The 24,360-nt window shown below is 41.1% G+C and overlaps 1 protein-coding gene across 2 annotated transcripts in view; it reads right to left on the bottom strand.

The window, feature by feature from the left end:
• LOC146376742 (protein unc-13 homolog B-like) overlaps window positions 1–24,360 on the bottom strand; it is a 183,200-nt gene that overhangs the window by 6,623 nt on the left and 152,217 nt on the right. Inside the window, exons 18-35 of one of the 2 annotated variants that reach the window (XM_084945721.1) lie at window positions 23,144–23,287; window positions 20,054–20,131; window positions 19,689–19,766; window positions 18,658–18,678; window positions 18,301–18,339; window positions 17,717–17,749; window positions 17,573–17,587; window positions 17,406–17,435; window positions 13,245–13,271; window positions 11,542–11,586; window positions 10,955–10,969; window positions 10,838–10,858; window positions 8,452–8,478; window positions 8,240–8,260; window positions 7,478–7,498; window positions 5,675–5,701; window positions 1,061–1,149; window positions 748–885 (exon numbers count right to left, since the gene is read on the bottom strand). In XM_084945721.1, the coding sequence (XP_084801847.1) occupies window positions 748–885; window positions 1,061–1,149; window positions 5,675–5,701; window positions 7,478–7,498; window positions 8,240–8,260; window positions 8,452–8,478; window positions 10,838–10,858; window positions 10,955–10,969; window positions 11,542–11,586; window positions 13,245–13,271; window positions 17,406–17,435; window positions 17,573–17,587; window positions 17,717–17,749; window positions 18,301–18,339; window positions 18,658–18,678; window positions 19,689–19,766; window positions 20,054–20,131; window positions 23,144–23,287 (869 nt within the window). The remainder of the gene's footprint in view (window positions 1–747; window positions 886–1,060; window positions 1,150–5,674; window positions 5,702–7,477; window positions 7,499–8,239; window positions 8,261–8,451; window positions 8,479–10,837; window positions 10,859–10,954; window positions 10,970–11,541; window positions 11,587–13,244; window positions 13,272–17,405; window positions 17,436–17,572; window positions 17,588–17,716; window positions 17,750–18,300; window positions 18,340–18,657; window positions 18,679–19,688; window positions 19,767–20,053; window positions 20,132–23,143; window positions 23,288–24,360) is intronic. The other variant, XM_084945720.1, reaches the window with a different exon arrangement.

The raw sequence follows: 24,360 nt of genomic DNA, 5'->3' as shown, positions 1-24,360 counted from the left end.
CGACTTCGATGAAGGCCACAAGCTGACACAAACACACGCTGGTTGATGATCAAGTTGTTTTATATACTACAAGTGTTGCTGGAGCTTTAACCGATTCAAATTCCCCTCATTCAAAATTGAAATGTCACCAGTCTTACCCAGTAATCTATCTGCCCTTCAAGCCAGTGACTCCCTGATCTTTAAATTCATTGTGAGATGTCTCTGTGTTTAAGGCTGCTTATTGTGCAGCGCTCGTCCTTTCCATCTCCACCTCATCTGGGTTGTCCTGACTCCATCAGCCATCTGTTTACACTGCTCCACCAACACAAGTGTCTCCGGTGACTTCAGTCACTATCTTGAACCTTCGGCTGGAGCCTTTGCTCTGTCTCATCACTTCAATTTTGCATACTCATATTTTGAATCTATGTTTCCCCCGTACTGCAATACTGTTCATATGATATTCCAAACAGCACACTCTGTACCAATAAATAATGAGACAAAAAACACACATATGAGTTACAGCAGCTTGCAGCCATAAAATATTAAGGTAAAAAAAAAAATGGCTCGGCAGGTTTTCTACCTATGAGCACTGCGGTACCGCAAAGCTGGATCGATTTTAACTCGCAGAAAGTAAAAAATCATTTGGGTTAATGGAAATACACATTTCATTTAATCCATGAAATTAATGACTTAAAACTTCAAGAGTACATTCAAGTTAAGACAGTCACTCTGGTGGTGTACTCTGATGTAATCTACTAAGCTACTTACTTCCCATCCAGAAACTCCATGAGGGGCCTCAGCATGGTGTCAGCGTCTGCCTCAGCGGTGCTGTGGTTGGGGGGGCCTTTCATCTGGTAGAGAATCTCAGCCATCTGACGCATGCAGCCGTTAATGCGAGTCTGGAAACTGGAGGCAGAGACCGAGGCAAACTTAGAGGAAAAAGACTTCTGCAAAGGCGGTGAATGCTCAGTCATTCAACTGTGTGTGTGTGTGTGTGTGTTAGGTTCTAGCTTAATCAGGATAAGGTTGGCTTGGGCTTTTAGTTGGCTTGATTAAGAAACCAGGAAATGAGCATTTTTACCTCTTAGCAAACATGGTGCTGAAATTGTCCAGGACGGTGCTGAGCTTCACCTGCAGATCGTTCAGGATGTCAGCCGCCTCAGTATCCAGCTGCAGCACACATAAAAGAGCAGGAGCAGAAAGGAAGAGGAAGAGGAGGTGTTCACAGGTTATTTCAAACTTTTATTAGCAGTTCCACAGTCTGCTCGATAGACTGCAAAAACCTCAAGCATGAATCGGATGCAGCTTCGCGGCTGAGCATCCTGTGCTTCTGCAGCACGGCTGTCAAACTCGTTTTCATTTAACGAACTAGAAGGAGCCCAGTTTGATCTCGAGCGGGCTGGATCACTAAAGCCAACCCGTAATAACCTTAATATACATATATGCTACATGTATGCATAGAAAATATAAAGAAGTACATTCAGAAATCATTTACATTTATTGAGTCATAAATTTATAAACAAATGATAAGATTGAAATTAGAAAATTTAAATTAATCCAATAATCCGTGACATTGTTACAACCTGTGAGCCAGGCTCAGTAAATATGTATGAACCAGACTGTGGAGTTAGACGAAAAGGCAGAAGTCGTACAAAACGCGTGCACGAGCTCTACTGCAGGAAGTGTGCTGAAAAGATGACGAGCTGTGTGTAACACCACATTTCTTTCACGGTAGGTTAGACACTGATGACTAAGAGCACGTTAGTCACACAGCGACTTACAGTTTGGGCGTATTTGCAGTTTGATAGGTAGGCAAACAGGAAGTAAATGCTGACTAGGGATGGGTACCGGTATCCGGTGCCATGATGGCACCGGTTCTGACATAAACGGTAGTAACCAGACCGAAAAGCAGCGCACATTTCGGTGCTTTATTTCGGTGCTTTTTTTTTTTCCTGAGCTGTGATACACTTTAGATTCTAGCCAATCATTTTACGTTTCCGAGGATAGTAGGCGGGTCCAGGTACGTCCGTTCTTTTAGAGCAGAGCTACAGATTAAAAACGCCCAAGGCGAAGTGGTCAAAGTCTGGCTGTACTTCACAGCAAAAGATGCAAACTCAGCAGCCTGCAACAAGTGCTTTAAGCTGATACTGTGATACTGTCAAAGGAGGTAACACATGGAATCTGATGAAACACCTGGCGACGCATAGCGTTTTTTTAAAAGCCGAGAAATGCGCCGTATTTGATAGCTTGCTGCGAGACCTCACATCGAGCACATCTACTGCGGGTGTGGTGCCTGTTATCGGTCCCGGAGTTAGCAACATCCCCCAAAAACCCGAAGAGGAGAGTCCTGGCCCCTAGCCCTGCCAGTGTAGCAGAAATGATGACGGATGATGATGCAGCAGCAGCTGTTCTTCTCTGCGTGAGTAGCTTAATGTTGTTCGTGTGTAATTTACGTTGAGTAGGCTAACCACGTTATTACATTAATGCATGTAAGGTGAACTAGCAAACACCGTCGTAGTTACATGCGGCTGTCTTCTTGTTTGATGGCAGATACTCTCTTCACCCTGGCCAAAAAGGCTAAAATGACCAAAGAAAAAGAGGGAAACAGCTAAACATGAGAGGTTTTTGGACAAAGTTTGTGTTTTTTCCATTGTTTAAGCACTGCTTCCAGCCAAGAGTGATACCATATATGCCCTATAGCTGCAGAAAAGGCTAACATTCTTATCTTTTTACAAAAAAACAGCTGAACATGAGAGGTTTTTGGACCAATTTTGTGTTCTCCATTCTTTAAGCACCGGTTTGAGCACCGTTTAAGCACCGGCACCGTATAAAACCGAAACGATACCCATCCCTAATGCTGACTAAAATGCACATTGGAAAGGCCGAGTTGTAAAGAAATCACATATGTAATGGGCGATACGGATGAAGAGTCCTTTTATGCCTCTTAAAAGCTATTTACCAGCGTGAAAAGAACACTTCGAGCTGTAGAGTGCACGCCACTTCCTTAAGTGTAGAGAATATATAAATACACCTCTGAAGTTTGAAGTCTGTAATAAAAACTATTTCACCTTTTCTTAGCAGGAAGCTGTCACCTGTTTTTTATAAGGCTTCCCATGAGTCAACTTTGTGAGGATAAAAGTGTTGTGAACAAAACAGACGATAATAAACCTGATGGCTGATGTTTCGAGCAGAAATAAGGAGGAAGCTGCAAACACAGCAGCCTAATATTAAATGACTTTAAATGACCAGGCTAACCTCTCTTTTAAATGGACTCACTGAAATACGAGCGCTGCACATTTCTGGGTTTCAGTTGCGCCCTGTAGGTAAAGCAGCCATGATTTAATTTGAAAAATAAAATAGATTTTTACTGTTTTGCCTCGAACACAGAAACCAGTGCGCGCACAGTCGGAGGAGCAGCTTGACCTTAACAGAGGTCCGTGCTTTTGAAAAATGGAACTCCTTTAATATTTTATGTTTTCTATGTTCTCTTTTCAGCTTCTGCAAGTACGTAACTAACATCTGTATCTAACGTGTGCCATGTTTTCAATTTGCACACATGTAAATGGCAGAGAAATCTGCAAAAAATGACCCTTAACTCCAACCCAAATGCCACAGAAAACGTAAATATGCGACTCTCTGCTCGAAAACTACCAAAAAAACCCCACAACGCACAACATGTGCTGCTGCACATTACACATCTGGGCGCCCTCACAGGTTAACACATGAAAGCTAGCTTTTAAACGGCCCTATGGACTCGTGTGTTTTTATGGTTAAACTTGTGTGGACTGTGTGGGCGTGTCCAGACCAGGTTTTGAATTGACACATCTCTCTTCTGTCGAAACCATCGGGGTGGGACAAATTAAACACCATTAAATCTTATGGGAGTTTGGTGACATGACATAAATTTCAACATAGCAAAGCAAAGGTCTCATTAGGCAGAGAGATTGAATAACTGTGGACACACAAGGCTACAAACCCTCAGCAACAATCGACTGTTTCGTTTTGACAAAAACGCCGAGACTGAGCCTGCAAGATAAACTGGCCTTGAGAAGCCTGGTAACAGTCCTTCAATAAAACTAAAATACAACCTGAAGGTTTAAGCCCATTAGTATGCTGGACCTCAAGCATTCACCGCGTGTTACACCAGTCAAGTGGCTAGACGACTACAAGATAAGGCATCCCATCCCATCTTTGCAGAAAGTGTGCCATCAATAACTGTGGAACTGTGTTATTAGCTAGAAGACAGTGGGCATACTGCCAGAACATATAATTGGACTAAAGGAGGGTCACGACTTTCAAGTGACAGTGTTTTAGTGTTTTGCATTTTAATTGAGAAATGTTGCAGTGAGTGAAGTGAAAGGTTGGACTGCAAACTCAGGCCTTTCAGAATAAATCTGTTCTGGTCTGAATCCAAAACGTAAATGCACCGCGGCGTGGGCGTGAACGCTAAAGTGTTGAACATAAACATTCTGACAGAAATTTGTAAGTGACCGTGCACATTTGAGATGTCCTTGAAAACTCCACGACATCAACAATCCTTTGTAATATTATTAGGCAGTATAATAAACGGAGAAGAGCATGAAGATTCGTGTAATGACTAAAACTGGAATAGTAGATAATAGCGTTTATATGTGGTATATAAAGTTGTTAAATTACCATACAAATCACAAGCTCACCGTACTCTGCACTCATTAACAAGGTAGCAAAGCATATCCTGCTTTATGGTTTATGTTTCTTACTGTAATTCATAATTTACCCAGTGAACATCATGCTATAGTAACTCAAACTGAATAGGCCACAGATCAAGCCAGCATCAAGTAATTTTTACAGACATCTATGCAAACACACTTATTTGTTCGGGCCATTAGAACAACACTGGCTTTCATTTATCAGACCTGGAAGCTGTGCTCGTCTCTTATATACACACTTAACCCTCTGCAGAGTGCTACCATCATTAGCTTAAAAGAAAAAAAAAATCAATATTATTCTCAAGTTTCCTGCCAAATTTTGTGTGTTCAACTAACTGCTAAGAATGACATGCTGTGTTTTTACATTACATTTCGCATTTACCTTGTTTACAAACCCAACAGCACTGTTGATCATGTGTTGGTGTCATTTTTTGTGGAAAAATTCAAAACGTCAGACATTCTACAAATCCTCAATTCTCTAAGTATAATTCATGTGAACTTTGGGAGGAGAAAGAAAGTGACTGAGGAAACTTGCTTTCAGGTTAGAAAAGCACCTGTAAGCTTGAATACACACACACACACACACACACGCACACACACACACACACACACACACACACACACACACACACACACACGTCAGGTATTCATGTCTTGTCGGGACCTCTAACTGACATAATGCTGTCCCTAGCCACTTACCTAAACCATGAAAAATACATTCCTAACCCTCAACTTTACCCTAAACCTAACCATAACCCAACTCTGACACTAAAACCACATTTTGAGTCTCAAAAATGGCTTCAAACTCATGAGGACAGGCACTTTTGTCCTCACAAGTGACTGTTGGTCCCCACAATTGGTGGGCCCCACAAAGATGTCTAAACAGGTACACACACACACTCACAGAAACATTCCTCTCTATAGAGTCACAGCCTCAAATTAGAGGTGTCCTTTACAGGCACTATGTGTTTGTCAGACTCTGATCCTTCTCTCACACCCAGCCGTACCTTCTTGGTCGCAGTGGTAGCTTCAGTCTTGCCAGATAGACAGAAAGGCAAAATGAAAAGGAAAAATACAAAAAAGTAAAGAGAATAATCACACAATATGTGCAGGAGATTTAAAACACAAAGTACACAAACACAGGGCTGTGTTTTTACCTCATTATTATTATTATCATAGCAGGTAAAAATAGGGTTTATTTTGGGTGGGCTTTTGTAATGTCAGGTGGATTGGGTAAGGATGAGTGGGTGATTTTAATAAAAGCTTTTACTTTATTGCCTCTGGTTTATTGGGATGCTACAAGGGACGCAAAAGAGGACACTGACATTGAAGGTAGGAGTCCAATGTTTTACTGCTGTCTGCTCAGGTACGCTGCTCAGTGCCTTCTTTTTGTGGCTACTCATATAATAAATGATATCCGATATTAGCATACTGCGAGTGAGGCCTTATGCCTCCCAGTGTTTATTTAAAGCCCCACAGAAAACATATACATACTATGCACTTAGACAAACAACAGCTGCTATATGTTACCTGACAAAATCTGAAGAATATGGGCTGGATGCCAGATTTGAGCAGAATAAATGCTTGTCGACTTCAAATACACAAAGAAGCCATAATTCACATGCAAAGTGTCGTTACAGGGAGGCCAATCAGTGCTCTTAGTTTTGTAAAAAGGCTCCCAAAATTTCAAGATACCCAGGAGGTAGAAGAGAGCACACAAAATGTTTTTCATCCTCTGTTATTGTAGCACACTCCGTAAATTTGTTTTAAAAAACAGAAACTGTAGAATAAAGCCACATCAAATGGGAGATGCTACAAATGAAATAGATTGGTAAATATATAGCACCTTTCTAATCTAACTGAGCACTCAAAGCGCTTTTTATTACAAGGCACTACATTTAATATTCGAGGCATTTAAGCACTTTCTAACCATCACACACACACACACACACACACACACACACAATGACGGATGCACTGACGACAGCAACCTGCCTTACTTCCTGAGCTACAGCTTTGACTTACAGATATCTAAGTAGTAAATAAAATTAAATAGACAACTCTTTGTCACATCTCTTTATCGTACTTTGAGCACATCATGCATTTCTAATGTAGAAGACACATTTCATTATATATATATATATATATATATATATATATAGTGTGACTGCACTTCTATGTTTGTACTCGTATTTCTATGTTTGTAGTGTTGTAATTCCTCAGATATGAGGAACCCTCTGCACACCATCACACTCACGATGAATCAGAGCCTCCATTATGAAATTAGATGAGTTCAGGTGGAGCACCCCCCCATTCAGCTTGGCATTGTTTAACAGTTTCTTATCTTCCTTCCAGTTTAACCACTTTTGAAGTCAAATATTTTTTATAGAAAAAACAGTTTTGCTTATCTATCCAGGTAGAGAGGTTTGGTCAATTGGTAACTCTGAATTGGCAATATATGTTTTGCATGTGTATATTAAGATATGTTCATTTTGTTCTTCATAATGTCCACTTAAAGACTAAAATTTCACACATACTCTGTAGCACTGCTGCTTTTTTTGGCCAGTGAATTCAAAATACATAAAAACCCCTGAAATATAAAAAAAAGCATAAAATATTTATTCGCTCTGGAAGTGTCTGCCAATCCTTCACAACAGCAAGCTCGATTCTGCTGTCACTACCCGCAGAATAAATGTTGCACGTTGGGATAACTATGAGGCAGCTAAGATTTTAAAGTCAGGCGAGGCATTTTGGAGGGGCAGCAGAGGACAGAGGTCTACAGGGGAAAGAGGACGACTGGATAAACAAACCTTGTTTACTTCCTCCTTTGTCTATTAGGAAAAAAGAAAAAAACATCAGACAAACTTTTCTCCTTTTTTCTTTTCATTTGGTTTCCTGCACAAACACAAATCTACCAGCCAAACACTGTCAAATATAGGCTGTTACACACACGCACACACAGTCAGTATAACACACACCTAATTTTGTAAGATGCGTTTGCAGTTCTGGACTTGTACAGCATAAACAGCTAATGTAGGCTACAGCTGTCTCAGACCGCCTTTCCAAACATTAAAAACAAACATCAGCCAGATATGAATTTGTGAAAGTGGTTCCTTATATTGACACACGTCCATTTCAATTGAGGACAACTCAAAATGCTCTCTGAATTAGCTAAATGAATATTCATTAGGCTTAAAAAGACCCAGGAGGCAGAGCTAGAGTTCAAACATGTTGATTTGATGTTGATTCTCTGTTGTTTGTTTAATGGCTCGATTCCTGCTGTTCTTCTGCTGGGTAGCTGCACTTTAACCAATTTATCCTCAATTTTAGGTCCAATAACTGGGTGAGCAGTAGCCTCAAACATGCCTGGCGTGTCATCCTGGCTGATGTTAAGTACAAAGTGGGCCGGAAAACCAACATCCATGCCATTTAAACAAAGCAGGATAAAGAATCATCAGCACTGCCACTCTTTTTGAATATTATAAAGCCCTGGAAGACTTCTAGGTCTTACAAATCCCTGTACTCACTGCACTGGTTGAGCCAAAGACATAAGCTGTGTGTTAAACACCCACCTCTTTGCTCTTGGAGTCGTCCTTTGGGCAAAGATGAGAAAAGAAATTAGGAAAAGAAAGTCGACACCATTAATCTCTCTTTTTTTAAGTGAATAATTTTTTAAATCTGAACTTCGATTGTAGTATTTTCAGTAATGTAAATCTATAATGAAATGTTCACATAGCACAAAGTGGAGATGAAGGGCGATGAGTGATATTACAAACGAACCAACCTGCTTCTCTTTGTCTGTCTTTTCAGCCTGCAAGGATACACATTTGTGAGTGAGCTAATGCTTAAATTCACACACTAACCCTGCAAAAAACACACTTGTTTTTACATTTTATTAGATTCATCTTCTCAGTAAGGCTCTCACTTCTCCAGGCAGACTCACATATTTATGAAGCCGATTGCTGCCTACAGGTAAAACCCTCCCAGCTGGACTTTTGCCGATTCACAGTTTTATGTCCAGACTCCTCTAAGCTGAAGAGTTAAAACGAGCCCCGAAATTTTAAAGGCACAAGGTGTTTCCACAGTATTATGCATGAGCTCACACAGGATTAAAACCTTCAGCTACCTTCAGATAGACCCTGTCATTATCATAATTTCAACCCCTTTGATCATTTTAGGATCATTAACACCATGTATGCAGATAGCAGCCCCCTGAGATTTGAACACACTTAAAAGTCTAGAGCTCTGAAGTGTCTGCAGTTGCTCCTCATAAACATGAAATCATTTCAATAATTACATGCTCCCTCTGTGCTTGAAGGTGTGGTAATGTGGAAGGAGTTGAAAGGGAAGCCTGCAGACTCTTGGACCTTCATGGGGCATAATTGGACCCCACTGGTGTGTACTGGGACCTGTGCACTGTCCAGAAACTTCTTACTGATGAGGAACAACTAAAACTAAGTCCATTCGTATATTACAGTCTAACAGCAGTTCATGTAATGGTCACAAAGTTTTGTCTACTGATTCGTGTTTGTGGACACATTTTTCTTTTCTTTTCTTTTCTTTTGGAGGCAAAAAATGATCAATACCAGCGCTTTCAGTTTGAAAGAACAACTAAACCCATTTAATCAGGGACAGTGTATGGAGGTTCTGTAAGCTGCAGGATTTCTTTCAGACGATTGAGGTTTAAATGCCAACAGTAACTTCATTTTAGTCTTTCACTTGTTTTACTTTTATGCTTCCATTGGTTAGTTTTGGCATCACAGCTAATTGGTTAGGTTTGGAACAGTTTTCATATAACGACGGAGGGTATATGTGCTGGTCAAATGATCAGGCTTCCAACTGATGTCAGTGAGAGTGGATAGAAAGATGGAGCCAAGTAAACATCACTACAGGTCACAGTAAGATAAATAAGAATTATGTTGAGCTCTGAATCATGAAATGCTACTTTAGCTGAGGCAAGAATAAAAATGGCTTTATAAATGTGGATAAATACGTTTGTATATATGTGTGTGACTTGGCATGCTGGTACATTTTAGGCCCATGAAGGTTCTTATCTACATCAGATATTATGATGTCAACATGTTGCCTAGTAACTGTGTAGCAGTGGGCTAATATGACCTAAATGTAGTATTTATGCACCCATCATACCTTACTAACCATTGCATCATTTTTATTTTACTACAGTAACACTTGAATTATATACACAAAAACTGAATTATGCATAGTGTATCATGAGGCCATCAGGTTGCCTGGCAACCATCTAGCCCCAGGTTAAAATGACCTGTTTTTAGCATTTATGCACCTGTAACACCCTTTAACGCACTGTATCATTTTGATGCCACGGCCAAAAGAGCATTATCTAAATGTGCTTTTTTTTTTAAATGTACATTTATTTACATGAATTTTAATATGGAGTTGTTAAAGAAGAGCTCACTGAGACATATAAAAATCAATAACCAAACCTTTATATTAGTGTACATGAACGTGACTATTTCATAAACTGCCATGAGACCGGGCTGATTTACCACTCGTGTTAGCCACCGTGGTCTTTGTCTTCCACAAATGTGGGAGTTTCAAGACAGGTATGATTTTTTTTCTTCTGTAGTTTGTTTTCTTTGATCAGCTAATTGTGTACACTCAGTAGCTTCACAGTGCTTTCCATTATTAACGCTGACGGCCATTCTGACCTCCTGCAGCTCCCTTCAGCTAATCTTTCAGGAACCAAGGTACAGACTTTTAAGGCCACTGACTCCAGTTCTGTGTAAAGCATCTCTCCTAAATATAAAAGAGTAAACAAACGCCTCTCAAAACCTTTTTTTTAAGGTGGAAGTGAAGATAAATTATACAATTTGGGATTTTGGCGAGAAAAACAACAGCAGTGATAGGGAAATGCTGCAAATTAAAAGGTTTACAACGTCTTTTTATTCTGCTCTGAAGCAGCATTAACTTGTGTGTTTATGTTTCTAAATGAAGGTCAAGCATTTACTTTCAGTTCTCTGTTTTTCTCTTCATATCTCAAAATATCTTGTTTGGCAGGTTTTGTTTTAAAGCCTTTTGTAACTTATTTTTTTATATACAATAACAATTTAGGCTGCACAATCACAAATGAGCACAAAGACAAAGTGCTTTAAAAAACAAAAAACATGAACACAGTTTAGTTGAAAACACACCTTTTCCTTCTTGGACTCAGACTAGAGAGGTGTGAAAACAAAAGAAAAGACAAATAAGACAAATGTTAATGAAATAAAAAGAAACTGAACTGTCGTGTGGTTCTTGTTATGGCTCACCTTCTCTTTGTCCAGCTTTAGAACAAAAAGCAATAAAAATATATTTAAAATTAAAACAACAGAAAACAAAAAAGGCCAGGGAGACAAAAAGTGAATGGTGCACAAGGACGTACTTGTATGTATACATACGTGGATCATATGTATACCCGCTCAGACATAAACATTAACTCTTACACACAGGAATGGTAAACTAACTGGAAGGCTTATGGTTCAGTCACACAAGAGTAAAAACAGGATGGCAACCCCCTTATAGAAAAACTAGGGAAACAAATCAGTGACCAAAAACATCTGATTTATAAACACAGACAGACTGACAGCACATTGCAATCAGTCTGTCTGCACTGATGAGCACAAACTGTCTTTATAATAGCAAACTCGAGTGGTTTCAGACCAGATCCCCATCTTTACAGCAACAATTTCTGAGGTAATAAGAGTTTATAACACGAGTTGTAATAATTTTGGTTGTCCAGCAGTTTCCCCGAGTGTGACTGCAGCCTTAGTTAACCATGTGTAATGATTTGAGTCAGTGATGTCTGTCAGCAGGAGAGGAGAGGTCAGTTATGGAAATACTGGACATGGAGCCAAACCTTCTCCTGCTCCTCCTCACTGTCATCATAGGCTGAGGACTCATCCTACAGGAGCACAGAGGGTAAACAGCTGCTTTAAAGACAACACAGTCACAAACTAAAACGTCTACTTCCAGTACAAAGTTGCTCTCGCTCCACAAAATTACTGAAGCGTCAGCTCGGTGAAAATGACAATTAATGGTATATCATTGCTGAACAAATGTTTTTTACATTTCAGTGTGCTGTCGCCTTGTTTTGAAAAGGGAAGGCACGCCGTGCTGCCCCATGAGAGCTCTGCAGTTTCATTTTTAGTGCTGGTTTAAAATATCTCAAGTTTTCGCTTCCCACTCCAACCAGATTTTCAATCTCGTCAGCTTTAATAGCAGGAGTCGTGTAGCACCCCGCGCTTTTCCCAAAGCATCTTTTTAGTGCTGCTCGATGGAAAAAAATAGACATCTGGTGGAAAGAGGCACTTAATGCATTGTCACCAAGAGACTAATGCAGAGAAACAGGCACAGTTGTGAGGGAGCATCTATGGTGTGTTTGACATACATCTGTTAATGACTTAATTCTGTGCCAATCTAACACCCAGTTTCATTTGTGATTTTGCTGGAATAAATATTTGATTGTTTTTGCGCAAAATCTGTATCTAAACTGCTGCAGGCAATATCTTAAAGAACATCAGTGCAAAACACTAAAGGCGACAAGACTGTTTTAGGAGACAAACTAAGATCCAACTGATTTTCCTGAATTAGAATCAAGAGTTGGACACAGACACTGGCAGACGTCTGGGTGGAAAGCTAAAGTTAAAGGATGGGAAACTGGATTATTCTTCCTGGGCTGATGTTGGTGAATTTTCTTGCGTAGGGCTTTAAGCTCTGAAACACTTTCCTCTGACTTTCATTTGGAGTTTGGTTGTCCACCTTTTAACATAAAACTATCAAAACGTTACACTTGGCCATGATTAGAGCTCCTTCAGTGTCACTTCTATGAAATGCTTTCAGTTCTCCTAAGTTTGTATCACTTCCCGGAAGTCCTGTTCTGACCACTTGCAAATGCGTCTGTGATTTCACATGTATTTCAAATAAAATGAACCCAGAATTTGTGTTGTGAGAAGTCAGTCGGGTCTCCAGCTACAACTCAGAGACTAAAATGAAGTTTTCAGTATAAGAGCCTGAAGGCTCTGCAGCAGGTGAATCGTGCGACCAGAAACATGACTTCCACGGGACTGTGCACCATGTTGTTTGTCACACGGGGTCAAACTGTCTACTATAACCTCCTGAGGTATCCGAGTTAGAACAGTCAGTGTGAATACACCTGTACTATGCAAATGTGTGACCACTCACAGCAAACTGAAAAGGTTGGTCGACTTCTCTCACTACCTGCCATACTAGTCAGATCTTGTTCCTTACATGTTCTTTCTCTTCCCCAAAATAAAATCATAATGACGAGTCTTTGCTTTGGTGTCGGAGACTCACCACACAAACATGCGCATGGAAGTGGTCGAAAAGGAAACTCAGGGGCGCAATGAAAAAAACAAACCTAGTAGGAGCAGCAGACGAGGAAATTTGCAGGGAATCGTAGCCAAATGATACTTGATTTTAACAGGTGGAACTTTTTGATTGTAACTTCTAATCAAACTAAAAAGTGATGAGTGAAGGAGTTTATAAAACACAAAGGCCTAATTTCCAACATAAACATACGGTCATTATGCACAAACTGACCTTTTTCTCCTTCTCTCGGTTGTCAGCCTAAGAGTGAGCAGGAGGAGTCAGGAGAGGATAAATAGGAAAGGAAAAGGAAGGTTTTATCATTATAACGAGTATGATCAGAAGAAAAATGCTCCTTTTTCATAAGGAAGGAAATCCTTTAATAAAAATTTAAGGTTGGGTGATCCAAGAATCAAAAAGTCATAAAACGAATATAAACATCATTGGATTTGAGCTGTTTTTACATCCTCGACCTAAATCTTAATATAATGCTGCAGCATGCTGCCCTGCAGACACACTGCCGGCTGACTGAGGTTGGGACTTTATCCAGCCTTCCCTCTGACACGCTACCCTGTGCCACAAAGAAAACAGCTCCCTCAGACATGAACACATACACAAAACACACACTGAGCTGACTATCAAAGTCATTTCAGCAAACCATTTAGTGGCGGCTAAATACAACATGTTTATACTCCATCAAATTCAATTATCTGGCAGCCCACTGTCTGGTCTATTATGTACTCACTGGAGGGGAGAGGAAGGAGTCTGCGTTAGGACACGGCTGTAAATGTGTAAAGAGCTTTGCCAGCATGTGGTATCAAAGGCTTTAATTAATATTTTGGCATCATGTCTGCGGAGGGGTTTATCACAAGTATTTAGGAAGAAGCACAATTTTCTGACAGATTAAAGACTACAGAAGACTGTATATAAAAGATGGAGCTGCCAGAATTGCGTTTTCAGGATTTTGGTTGTTTTTTAAAAAATATTTTATTTTGTAGTCAGAGTGATAAACTAGGAGTGGATCTGAGATCCTGAGGACACTGAATCTCATGCGAGCGGTTAAGTCCTAAAACCAGCTGGCTATACTGCCTGCACTCACTGGTTGCATTTTTAGGTACACCTGTTAAGGCAAGTATCGGATCGGCCAATCACATGGCAGTAACTCAGTGCATTTAGGGATGTAGGCATGGTCAAGACAACCTGCTGAAGCTCAAACTGAGCATCAAAGTCTGAAAGAAAGCTGACTGTGGCATGGTTGTTGACAGCACACAGGCCTTGTTGAGGTCAGAGGAGAATAGCCAGACTGGTTTGAGCAGACTGAAATTGAACACTAACTCAAACAGCCACTCATTACAACCAAGGTATACAGAAGAGCATAGGGGCGCATGTTGAACCAGCAGCAGCAGAGCACGCTGTCCACTCCTGTCAGCTAAGAACAGGAAAGTGATGCTACGGGACACACGGACTCCTCAACAGTGGTCAACAGAAGAATAATGTTGGTTGGTCTGATGTGTCTCATTTGGATGGTTGCTATATTTGGATGGTGAGCTCATAATTTGGGCGTTCATGTCCACCGTGGTTGCTTCCAGCAGGGAAACATACCACATCACAAAGCTCAAATCATCTCAAACTGGTTACCTGAACGTGAAATTAGTTCTCTGTGAATGGCCTTCCACAGTCACCAGATCTCAGTGCACCTTTGGGCTGTGGTGGAATCGGAGACCAAATTATGGATCATTAAGGACAAACATCTCTGAGTAATGCTTTCAGCCCCTTGTTGAATCTGGATAACACTGAAGCAGGTCTGAAGGCCAAACAGGGTCCAACCCAGTACTAGCAAAGCGTACCTAATGAAATGGGCGTGAGTGTATTTGACTGTATAAATGGTAATAGTGTCTCCTTCCTCAACGAGCTCAACAACTTTTATGCTCGTTTTGAGCGAGGGAACCCCACAACCACAACCAAAGCAGACGTGACGCCAGACCACCAACCTCTGACTCTCTCCCCCACCGATGTAGGAGCGGTGCTGAGCAGGATCAATGTCCACAAGGCTGCAGGTCCTGATGGCATCCCCGGGCGTGTTCTCAGAGCGTGTTCTGGGGAGCTTGCAGGAGTGCTGACAGACATATTCAACCTGTCCTTGGCCCACGCTGTGGTACCGGCCTGCTTCAAATCCACCTCCATCGTCCCGATACCCAAAAACTCCAACCCATCTTGCCTCAATGACTACCGCCCAGTAGCACTCACCCCCATCATCACTAAGTGCTTAGAGCAGCTGGTCCTAGCACACTTCAAATCCTGTCTCCCCCCCCCACCCTGGACCCCCACCAATTCGCATACCGCCAGAACAGGAGCACAGAGGATGCAGTCTCCATCGCACTGCACTCTGTCCTCTCACACCTGGACAACAACAACACCTACGCCAGAATGCTGTTTATAGACTTCAGTTCAGCATTCAATACAATCCACCCCTCACAACTCATCAGGAAACTGACAGACCTGGGCATCAGTTCCCTCATCTGCAAATGGTTACTGGACTTCCTGACCAACCGCCCCCAACATGTCCGGCTGGATAACCGCTGCTCATCTACCATCACAATGAACACCGGTGTACCACAAGGCTGTGTGATGAGCCCTTTCCTCTACTCCCTCTTCACCCACGACTGCAGACCTGCTGATGGTTCCAACACCATCATTAAGTTTGCAGATGACACCACGGTGATTGGCCTCATCAGTGACAACGATGAGGCCGCCTACAGGGAGGAGGTGGATCGTCTGGCTGAGTGGTGCGACACAAACAACCTGCTGCTTAACACCGAGAAGACCAAGGAGCTCATCGTGGACTACAGGAGGAATGCTGACCCACATCCACCCATCCACATTAAGGGGACGGCTGTGGAGCGTGTGAGCAGCTTCAAGTTCCTGGGAGTCCACATCTCCGAGGATCTCACCTGGACGACCAACTGCTCCAAGCTGGTCAAGAAGGCTCACCAGCGCCTCTTCTTCTTGAGGACTCTGAGGAAGAACCACCTGTCCTCAGACATCCTGGTGAACTTCTATCGTTGCACCATCGAGAGCATCCTGACCAACTGTATAACAGTCTGGTACGGGAACTGCTCTGCCTCGGACCGGAAGGCGTTGCAGAGGGTCGTGAAAACTGCCCAGCGCATCGCCGGAGCACCACTTCCTGCCATAAAGGACATCTACAGGAAGCGGTGTCTGAAAAGGGCTGGGAAAATCATCAGAGACCCCAGTCACCCATCACATGGACTCTTCACCCTCCTGCCCTCTGGGAGGCGCTACAGGAGCCTCCGGACTAAGACCACCAGGTACCGGAACAGCTTCTTCCCCACAGCTGTCAGACTCCTGAACTCTGCCTCCTGACATCTGACCCACGTTAACACATGGACTGAACATACACACACCCACAATGGACAACTGTACCCTCAAACACACAATAATAACATGGACTGAACCACCACTCACAACCACTAGCACTTTATATAGATACTGTAGAAATTATCCACATATCTAATTTATCTTAACTGCACTACTGTATAGCTCTGTAAATAATCATTCTGTACATACGATAATTTTTAACCCTACAACTGTTTACAACTTGCATAGTTCACATTTCTGTATAACTGTATATCTCAGATTTCTGTAAAGTTATTTATTTCATATTCTGTATAGTTTTTCATATTTATATCCTGTTCATATCCTGTACATAGCTTGTACTCACTACAGCCTGTACATACCTATAGTTATAGAATATTCACAACATACTTCATACCGTGTACATTATAACATACCATAATAGACCCATTTCTGTAATATACTTACATATCTATATTATTGCTAATATATATTGTAATATATCTATATCACTAAAGCACTTCTGGATGGATGCAAACTGCATTTCGTTGCCCTGTACCTGTGCATGTGCAATGACAATAAAGTTGAATTCTAATTCTAATTCTAATATAGGAAATACTGACAGAGACTAAAATCATCAAGGCTTTACTGGGGTCAGAGATCAAGTGCATTGTATCGAGATGAGTCGCCCCCTGCTGGTCAATATACAGAGCAGCAGTTTTAGGAATTTAAAGGCTTTTCAGATGACGACTCCATCCATCTTTTATATACAGTCTGTGCGTTCACACCTTTCAAATATTACACCCGAGCTTGTTCTGAAACTGTGTTTTTGTCTCCCGTCACATTGATTCTGCATGACAACAAACTGCCGACTGCAGTTTCAGCGATTGAGTCTACTTCGTCAGAACTGAATGTGATGATTGTGTTAACAGCAGTCAAATCTCCCGTTTTTATCTCATACAGATTTCTACTTTAATATCATCGCAGCTCTGAGGAAGAGTGTGATATTCTCCTCCTTACCTCAGATCCCTCAGAGTCTGAGCAGCCAGACTGACGTTGCCATCGACAAATTAAAATAGAAACATAAGAAAACGAGGTTAAATGAGACAAATGAGAGAAAGAAAAGGACATTTGAGGAAGCTATATGAAATATAAATGTTGGCTGTGACCTAGAATCCTTATCTCACCTTGGTCTCCTCTGACTGTTAGCAAAAAGGATCAAACCCACACAAATGCGGTCATTTAAAAACACAAGTAACATTTTATAATAATAAAAACAGACTAAAGTAGATTTCAGGAGTGTTTTTTATCTGCTGTTGTGGCCTACCCACCATGTTATCGCCGCCTTCGTTGTCAGAGACAGCCTGGTCCAAATATCATAAGGAAATAAAAAGAAAGTGCATAAAATATATGAAAAAAGAAAACGACAAACCCACAAAGGAACGATCTCACCAGGAAATAATCCTCTGCTCTGGTTTAGTAAGGACATGGATAATGAACTATAACTGTCAGTTTGGGATTTTTGAAAAAGGTTTTTTGCTTGTCTATAGTTCATCCGGCTTAACGTTTCCCATTTAATTTATCGTTTTATTTAATATGTAAGTGTATTTAAAGTGTCTTGTTTATTATGTATATTATTTGTTCATATAAAAGCCTGACTAGAGCCATCAATTGTTAAAAATGAGCAACAGCTGTAAACTCCATTGATTTAAACTGTGTTGTTCCCATCAAAAAACCTTCACAACCTGAAAATAAAAATAAACTGGGCTTTTTTCGAATAATCTTAAATTAAAAAATAAAAATAATTGTCACAGCAAATATTTGGACTTTCACAGAAAAAGGCAACGACGACGATGGCAGTCAGACATAACAGGGGAACAAACAAGTCAAACCAGTGAAAAAGAAGTCGACCCACCTCCTCATCACACTCATCGGGTTCCTCCTCATTCTCAAGCTTTCGAGAAAAAAAACACCACGAAGAGAACGTTTTGTTTTTTTAAAAACACACATCTACATCATTTATATCAGCTGGAGTTTATTTTGAGGAGTGAAAACTGGGAGTCTAGGAAGAAGGAGAGGAAGCTCTAGCTGATCTCTTGTTTATGAGTAAATTGGGATCAATCTAAAAACAGACACACGCACTGCTAGGTGGAAAAAGGTTTGATGACAGGAAAGAGGTGTGGAGTGGGTTTTACTGTACTCAACAGATCGTTTTGGGTGGAGGTGGAGCCACAGGGAAGCAAAGCAAAAACAAAACCCCACTGAGACATACCATCTCCTCCTCAGCTGTTAACTGCAGAAAAAAAGACACACACTTAACTCTCGCTTTCTTAAATCTGTGATTATATACATGCAGCCTCACACTTGCTGCAGCTTTTGCACCTTTGTATTTTTTACACCTTGAAACTACAATCACAGGCTCAGCAGAAGGAAAGATTCTTGCATCCACAGAAGGTTCAGCTCTGCTGCTTCTCCTTGTGGTGACTGATGAACCCAAATACATACCAAATGGGTTCATTATAGAAATCAGGTCACACCTGGAGGATGGGGAGGTGACCCAAATAGGTCCAGCAGTGGACTTCAACACACCAACAGACAAAATGGATTTCTTTGTGGCTCATAGAGCTTTCAGTGCATCAGTGCTCCACCAGATAGATTTTTTAAACCTTCGTCCTATGTGCTTTTTGAGCCGCACTGCAGAGTATGACTGGAACTGGAATGCTGACAACATTCGACTGCAGTGTGCACCTAATTTAAGTTTGTAAAGTGAAGGTTCCCCTTTGTCTGTTCGGTCAACCTACGTTTGTAACACACACTGTTCTGCACAGGTGTTGTAGCTCATGAGATAGACCAGGTCATCTACTAATTGGAACATTGATGATCCCTGGCCGCTCCACTCTGCATGCCAAATATCCTCGGGCGAGATACTAACCCAAAGTTGCTCTGTGATGCATCCATCAGGGTGTGAATGTTAGAGAGAAAACACTTAAGCATAGAAAAAAGTGTTTGTTTGAATGAGGCATGTTGTATAAAGCGCTTTGAGGGCTCAGCTAGAGCAGAAAAGCGCTATAGAAGAACCAAATCCATTTACCATTTTTCACATTCACACTTCTGAACAGAAAAAGTATTTTTTCTGGCATTTTTCAGTCATGTACTTCATGGAAAAGTCTTTAAATCAGCATTTTGACCTTTTAAGTGATTGAAATCAGTGTCTGCCTGGCAGATGGTTTACAAACTTTAGGGTTTGGTGTGTGTGTGTGTGTGTGTGTGTGTGTGTGTGCGCATACACCTGTTAATGCTCACCTGTTTTGCTCCCATGGACTCAAACATCTTCTCCAAAAGGACTCTCATCTGCTGGATGTTGTTCATCAGCACGCACGGCTGGAGGAAGATAAATCAGGGAGGCAGCGTTTGTAAGCAGACCAAACATAAATGATGAATTTTAAAAAAGAGGAAAAGTCAAGATTGTAAAATTAAAGTAGATTAGCAAGATAAAAGGGCGATGACAGGAAGATTAAAGACTGAAGTTAGATGAGTAAGTAGCAGCCACTGAAATATTAATCCCCTCCAAAGAGAGTTTACTAGCTTTCAAAGTGTCTCCCTCCAAATCAGAGATGAGCCCTGAGGGAGGTGTTTTGGTAGCAGAGTGGTGACGCAGCAGTACTCACTATCTTCTCCTTCTCACAGTAGGAGGGAAAGCTCTTGGCCAGCAGAGCAGAGTACTGCAGGAGCACTTTGGTGATCGTCTGTGGAAACAAGATAGCACTCAGATGGGACATGCTTTCCCTGGGATCCTCTGGAGTGAAGAGTGACGCTGAACACTGATGTTTAGCCTTTTAGTCTGGCGAGCTGAGAGCACTGCTGTTTGAACTCAGGTAGCATCAGACACTCGCACTGTGCTAACTGAAAATGTCGATCTGTCTGCCTTAAGGAGCTGCGTGTAGTTTCAGGACAACACGAGCTAATCTAATGTTAAAGATAATAAAGAAGATGCCTCATCGTGTTTGACTGATTTACCTTTTACTCATTGATGACACTTAACTGTTGTCACACCAGATATGTGTAAGTCATGGAAATCTGAGCTAATGCAGATGCTAATGCTGAGCTACTGGTGCCCGCTTCATAATAATACTACATCTGTGTGATGTCTTTCATGAGTCCACCTGAGAATAGCTGCCACCAGTAGGCTCCACCCAAGCACCGGAAAGTCACTCACACTGCACTGCATTGTGATATTTTGCATGCCAATATTTTATTGATACAGGAACATCAAATATTAATATCTTATTATATAATTTGCAAATATAAATGAAACAATGTGTCAGAGTTCATGTGACATTGTGTGATGCACACAGTGCCATCAGCTGTTGGAAGATCTTGCAGAAAATCGTTGCTCATAAATCAGAGACGTAAAGAAGCACTCTTCCTCTGTTTAAGCACTTTTAAAATGTGTGGAGTTGTCAATCACTGGCCTCACTGTATGTTTCTTGTTTAGTTATCGCATCCTTTATATGAGAAAACACATAATTATCAAAGGAAAGACATGAGATTTGCATGAGCTTTATACTCTTCAGCACGCAGACAGCTGGACTCTGTAATGTGCTCGATGAAGACGCCCTGCATGAATAAAAGCTGAAAAAATATTTCTAACATTTATAATGTCCAGCCAGCAAACTGGTTGCTTTTTGATGGGTAACAATGAATGACATGCTTGCTTGCAATAAAAACTCAACAGGGCACTTTTAAATAAATCACAGAGTTAATTTGTCATCATCACAGTGGTAACTTGTGAGAGATTTCCCTACTTTCTGCTGACTCAGCAAGATTACAAACTATTGCATTAAACATGCAGCTTGATAGCTGCCTGCACTGCTTAGTGCGGCTTTATATCACTCAAGTTCTGCAGCCATCTCGCTTTCCTCACACTTTTAAAAACAAACTCTAATTATTGTTTCTTGCATAGGAAAGCAGAACAATGTGAAACTGGAGGGTGACAAAGAGATGAGGAAGAAATAAAGGCAGCCATAGACGGAAAAGTAGGAACACAAAAGACAAGAGTCCCAGGATTGATGGGATGGGTAGAAATGAAAAGACTCAGGAGGAGATTAACATGAGCGGAGCGGCACAAAATGAAAAGCGAGTCAAGGGTCGGGGACAGAGCGATGGACAGCTCAGAGTGATGGCTTACATTAGCCTTTCTTTATTTAATGAGTCCCGTATCGATCGAGCCATAACACCAGACACGCGCGCACACAGTTTCTCTGCAGAGGTTTGTTAGATTGAACGGCTCTGCTTAAAAGGACCTGCCTTAAATTACATTTCAAGAAAAAACATAACCCTACACTTTATGCCCTGTTTGTAAGTTTTACAGAGAAATACCTGAAATTCGTTAGTGAGTTAGAAATGATTCAAGAGACTGAACAAAGAAGACTCGAGTAAAGACCTCAGTAGGAGTCATGGTCTAAAGCTGCACCGAGCAGGAACTTTCAGGTAAAGAATCTCACCTCTGCACCACTGATGGATACAGTCATGAAAAACTTACTCCGAACAAACAACTGCATACCAGAGTCACATGCTAGTAAAGAAATAGACATGAAATTCCTTAAGTGCAAGAAAATTCTGATCTCAAAGCCTTCTGCATACAATTTTCCTCCTCATGTCTACATTTATACAACCTCTTGCCTTTGAATGATGTATCGGGGACGGCTGGAGCTAAAGCAGCTAATATTTCTGTCTTGAAATCACTCAGAAACAATTCAATTTTACTAGATTATAAAAGGAGGAAACAGTCTTCTAAAAAGGCTGATGCTTTTGAATAGAGTCAGATGATCTTCTCGATTAACTGATCAATCCACGCTACCCACTATCCCACTTTAACTTGTCCAAATATCCAAAACAGCAGTGAGCAGTGAGGTGCAGGGAAATTCAAATATTTGAAAGGATATAGCAAATATGAAGTTTTTTCACACTGCATGAGAGAACAGTTGCTGTTGAACCTGTGAGCTTCCCAAGTCTGTGCTATATCAGATTACACTAAAGTGCAAATAGTGCAGCAAATATTCTGGTTTCACTCTGAGCTAGTGGTCATCATCTCTGCGTATTTCCCCAAGTGCAAGCGTGCCCGAAGTGAACCGACTCCTGCTGCTGCAATACTCCAGAAATGTACAGAAACCTATTAGAAGGGCTTCCCCTTTGAGAAATTACTGAGGAAAATTATAGAAAAAACACTTTTAGCTCATTATCTGGATTTAATTAAACAGAAATATTCTGTTAATTTAGAGTAAATTATGTTTACTCTTGTTTAAACTTCATTTCTGTCAGTAGTTTATTATCCAGTTATGACAGGCCATGCTAGATGTTTTATAAACTGACAGAAATTCAGTTTTTCTGCTTTTCTTCTTTTGCAGATTTCACTTTTTCAAACTGGGCCTCATTAGAACCATCGGTGGGATGATTCTGGCCTCACTGGCTGCATGCGTGATACGCCTGCACTAGAGGTAAGAGCCAGTGAGTATTTTTGTAAAGCGCTCTCTTAAAGAGTAACCTGACCTATCAACAGTAGTTCTTGGAAAGCAAAAGGATGTTTTAATATGCTCATAATGTGAGACATGGCCTCTGCATATGTTCACGTTTAGCCAGAAAACAGAGAAATGAATAAAAAACTAAGATGCTGTCAGATCTGAGAGAGACTGAATGTTTTTCAGTGTTGCAGAGACCAAAGTTACAAAATGGGCTCTAAACAAAGGCACAGGGCTCACCTTGGCAAAGCGTCTGTTATAATGTGCCACCACCGTGGGGTCAGGGCAGTCCAGTTTCTTGATAATCTCAAAGCTCTGATTGAGCTGAGTGAAGATGTCCACCACCGAGCTGGAGAACAGAGCATGCTCAGATGTCTGTTGAAACTGCAGACAGAGGAACAAGAGGACATTTTTTTACTTTGACACAAATAAAAACCCAAACAGTCTCCCTACGCTGTGTTCCTCCTTGCTGACTCGTACGTCCTCCCCTTCTTTCATTTAATGTACCGTATTCTTCAAATACTAATATTAAACCTACATCCCTTTTCGATATATTGCTCTTTTTGCATCTTATATACTCCACAAAAGGTTCAGCTCCAACATCACATCCACCTGTAAATATGTAAACTCTATGCTCCATTTTTACCACTTTCTTAATGATTTTTATGAGTCAAGATAAAATGAGAAAAACGTATCTAAATGTTTAATCTTTGCTAAAGTCTTGAAAATGCACATGCAGGCCAAGCCGTGTGAGCATGACTGAAAATAACCACCTGCTCAGGCCACAAAAAGGGCCAAACCTCCTTTAGGACACACAATAGCTGTCTTAGCACAATAAACCAACAAATAGGCTGGCAGAGTGCAGCTTGGGGACCAACAGGAGGCAGACAAACACTTGCTCATCATTCTTCTAATCTACGAAAAGTTGGCCAAAGCAGAAGGAACCAAAGGGAGAATTTGAACAAAAGGTCACGAGTCTGAAGCGGTCTTTTATTCTGTCAGTACTGCAGAAAGCTTTCCTTTTTACTGCATCGTTTTTCTACTGCGGTTGCACTCTGGTGCCATGACAACAACATGATCAACAACTCTTCCTCTGTGCTCTCAGCTGCTGGGCGCATCAATCTGTTATGTGATATTACATGTGCTTGTGCTGTTTTGTAGGTTTATTTTAACAACAGCCTGATAATATATATTTTAAATCACAGGCACAACCTGCAACAGAAATGCTCACATTTTAGCAGCTTTCATGCGATCTTTTATCAGGATGTCTGAAACTTCTGGAGTCATTTATATTTGTGCTTTTTTATTTTTAGGATGTGCGTCACCTTCCACTTTACATCTCACATCCCCTCCTCTGCCTCATGTAAGCACCGTGACCTCGGCAGTGCCCAAATGGCAAGAAAACATAAATTTATCACATTTAGGCAAACCTTGTAAAGTAACATCGCTCATAATGG

This window comes from Perissodus microlepis, chromosome 12 (genome assembly GCF_051167445.1).
Source record: "Perissodus microlepis isolate ML-2025 ecotype Zambia chromosome 12, ASM5116744v1, whole genome shotgun sequence".
In the NCBI taxonomy this organism is placed as follows: Eukaryota; Metazoa; Chordata; class Actinopteri; order Cichliformes; family Cichlidae; genus Perissodus; species Perissodus microlepis.
Note: the sequence above shows the minus strand (reverse complement) of the source record. Positions and strands in the feature narration are given on the sequence as shown.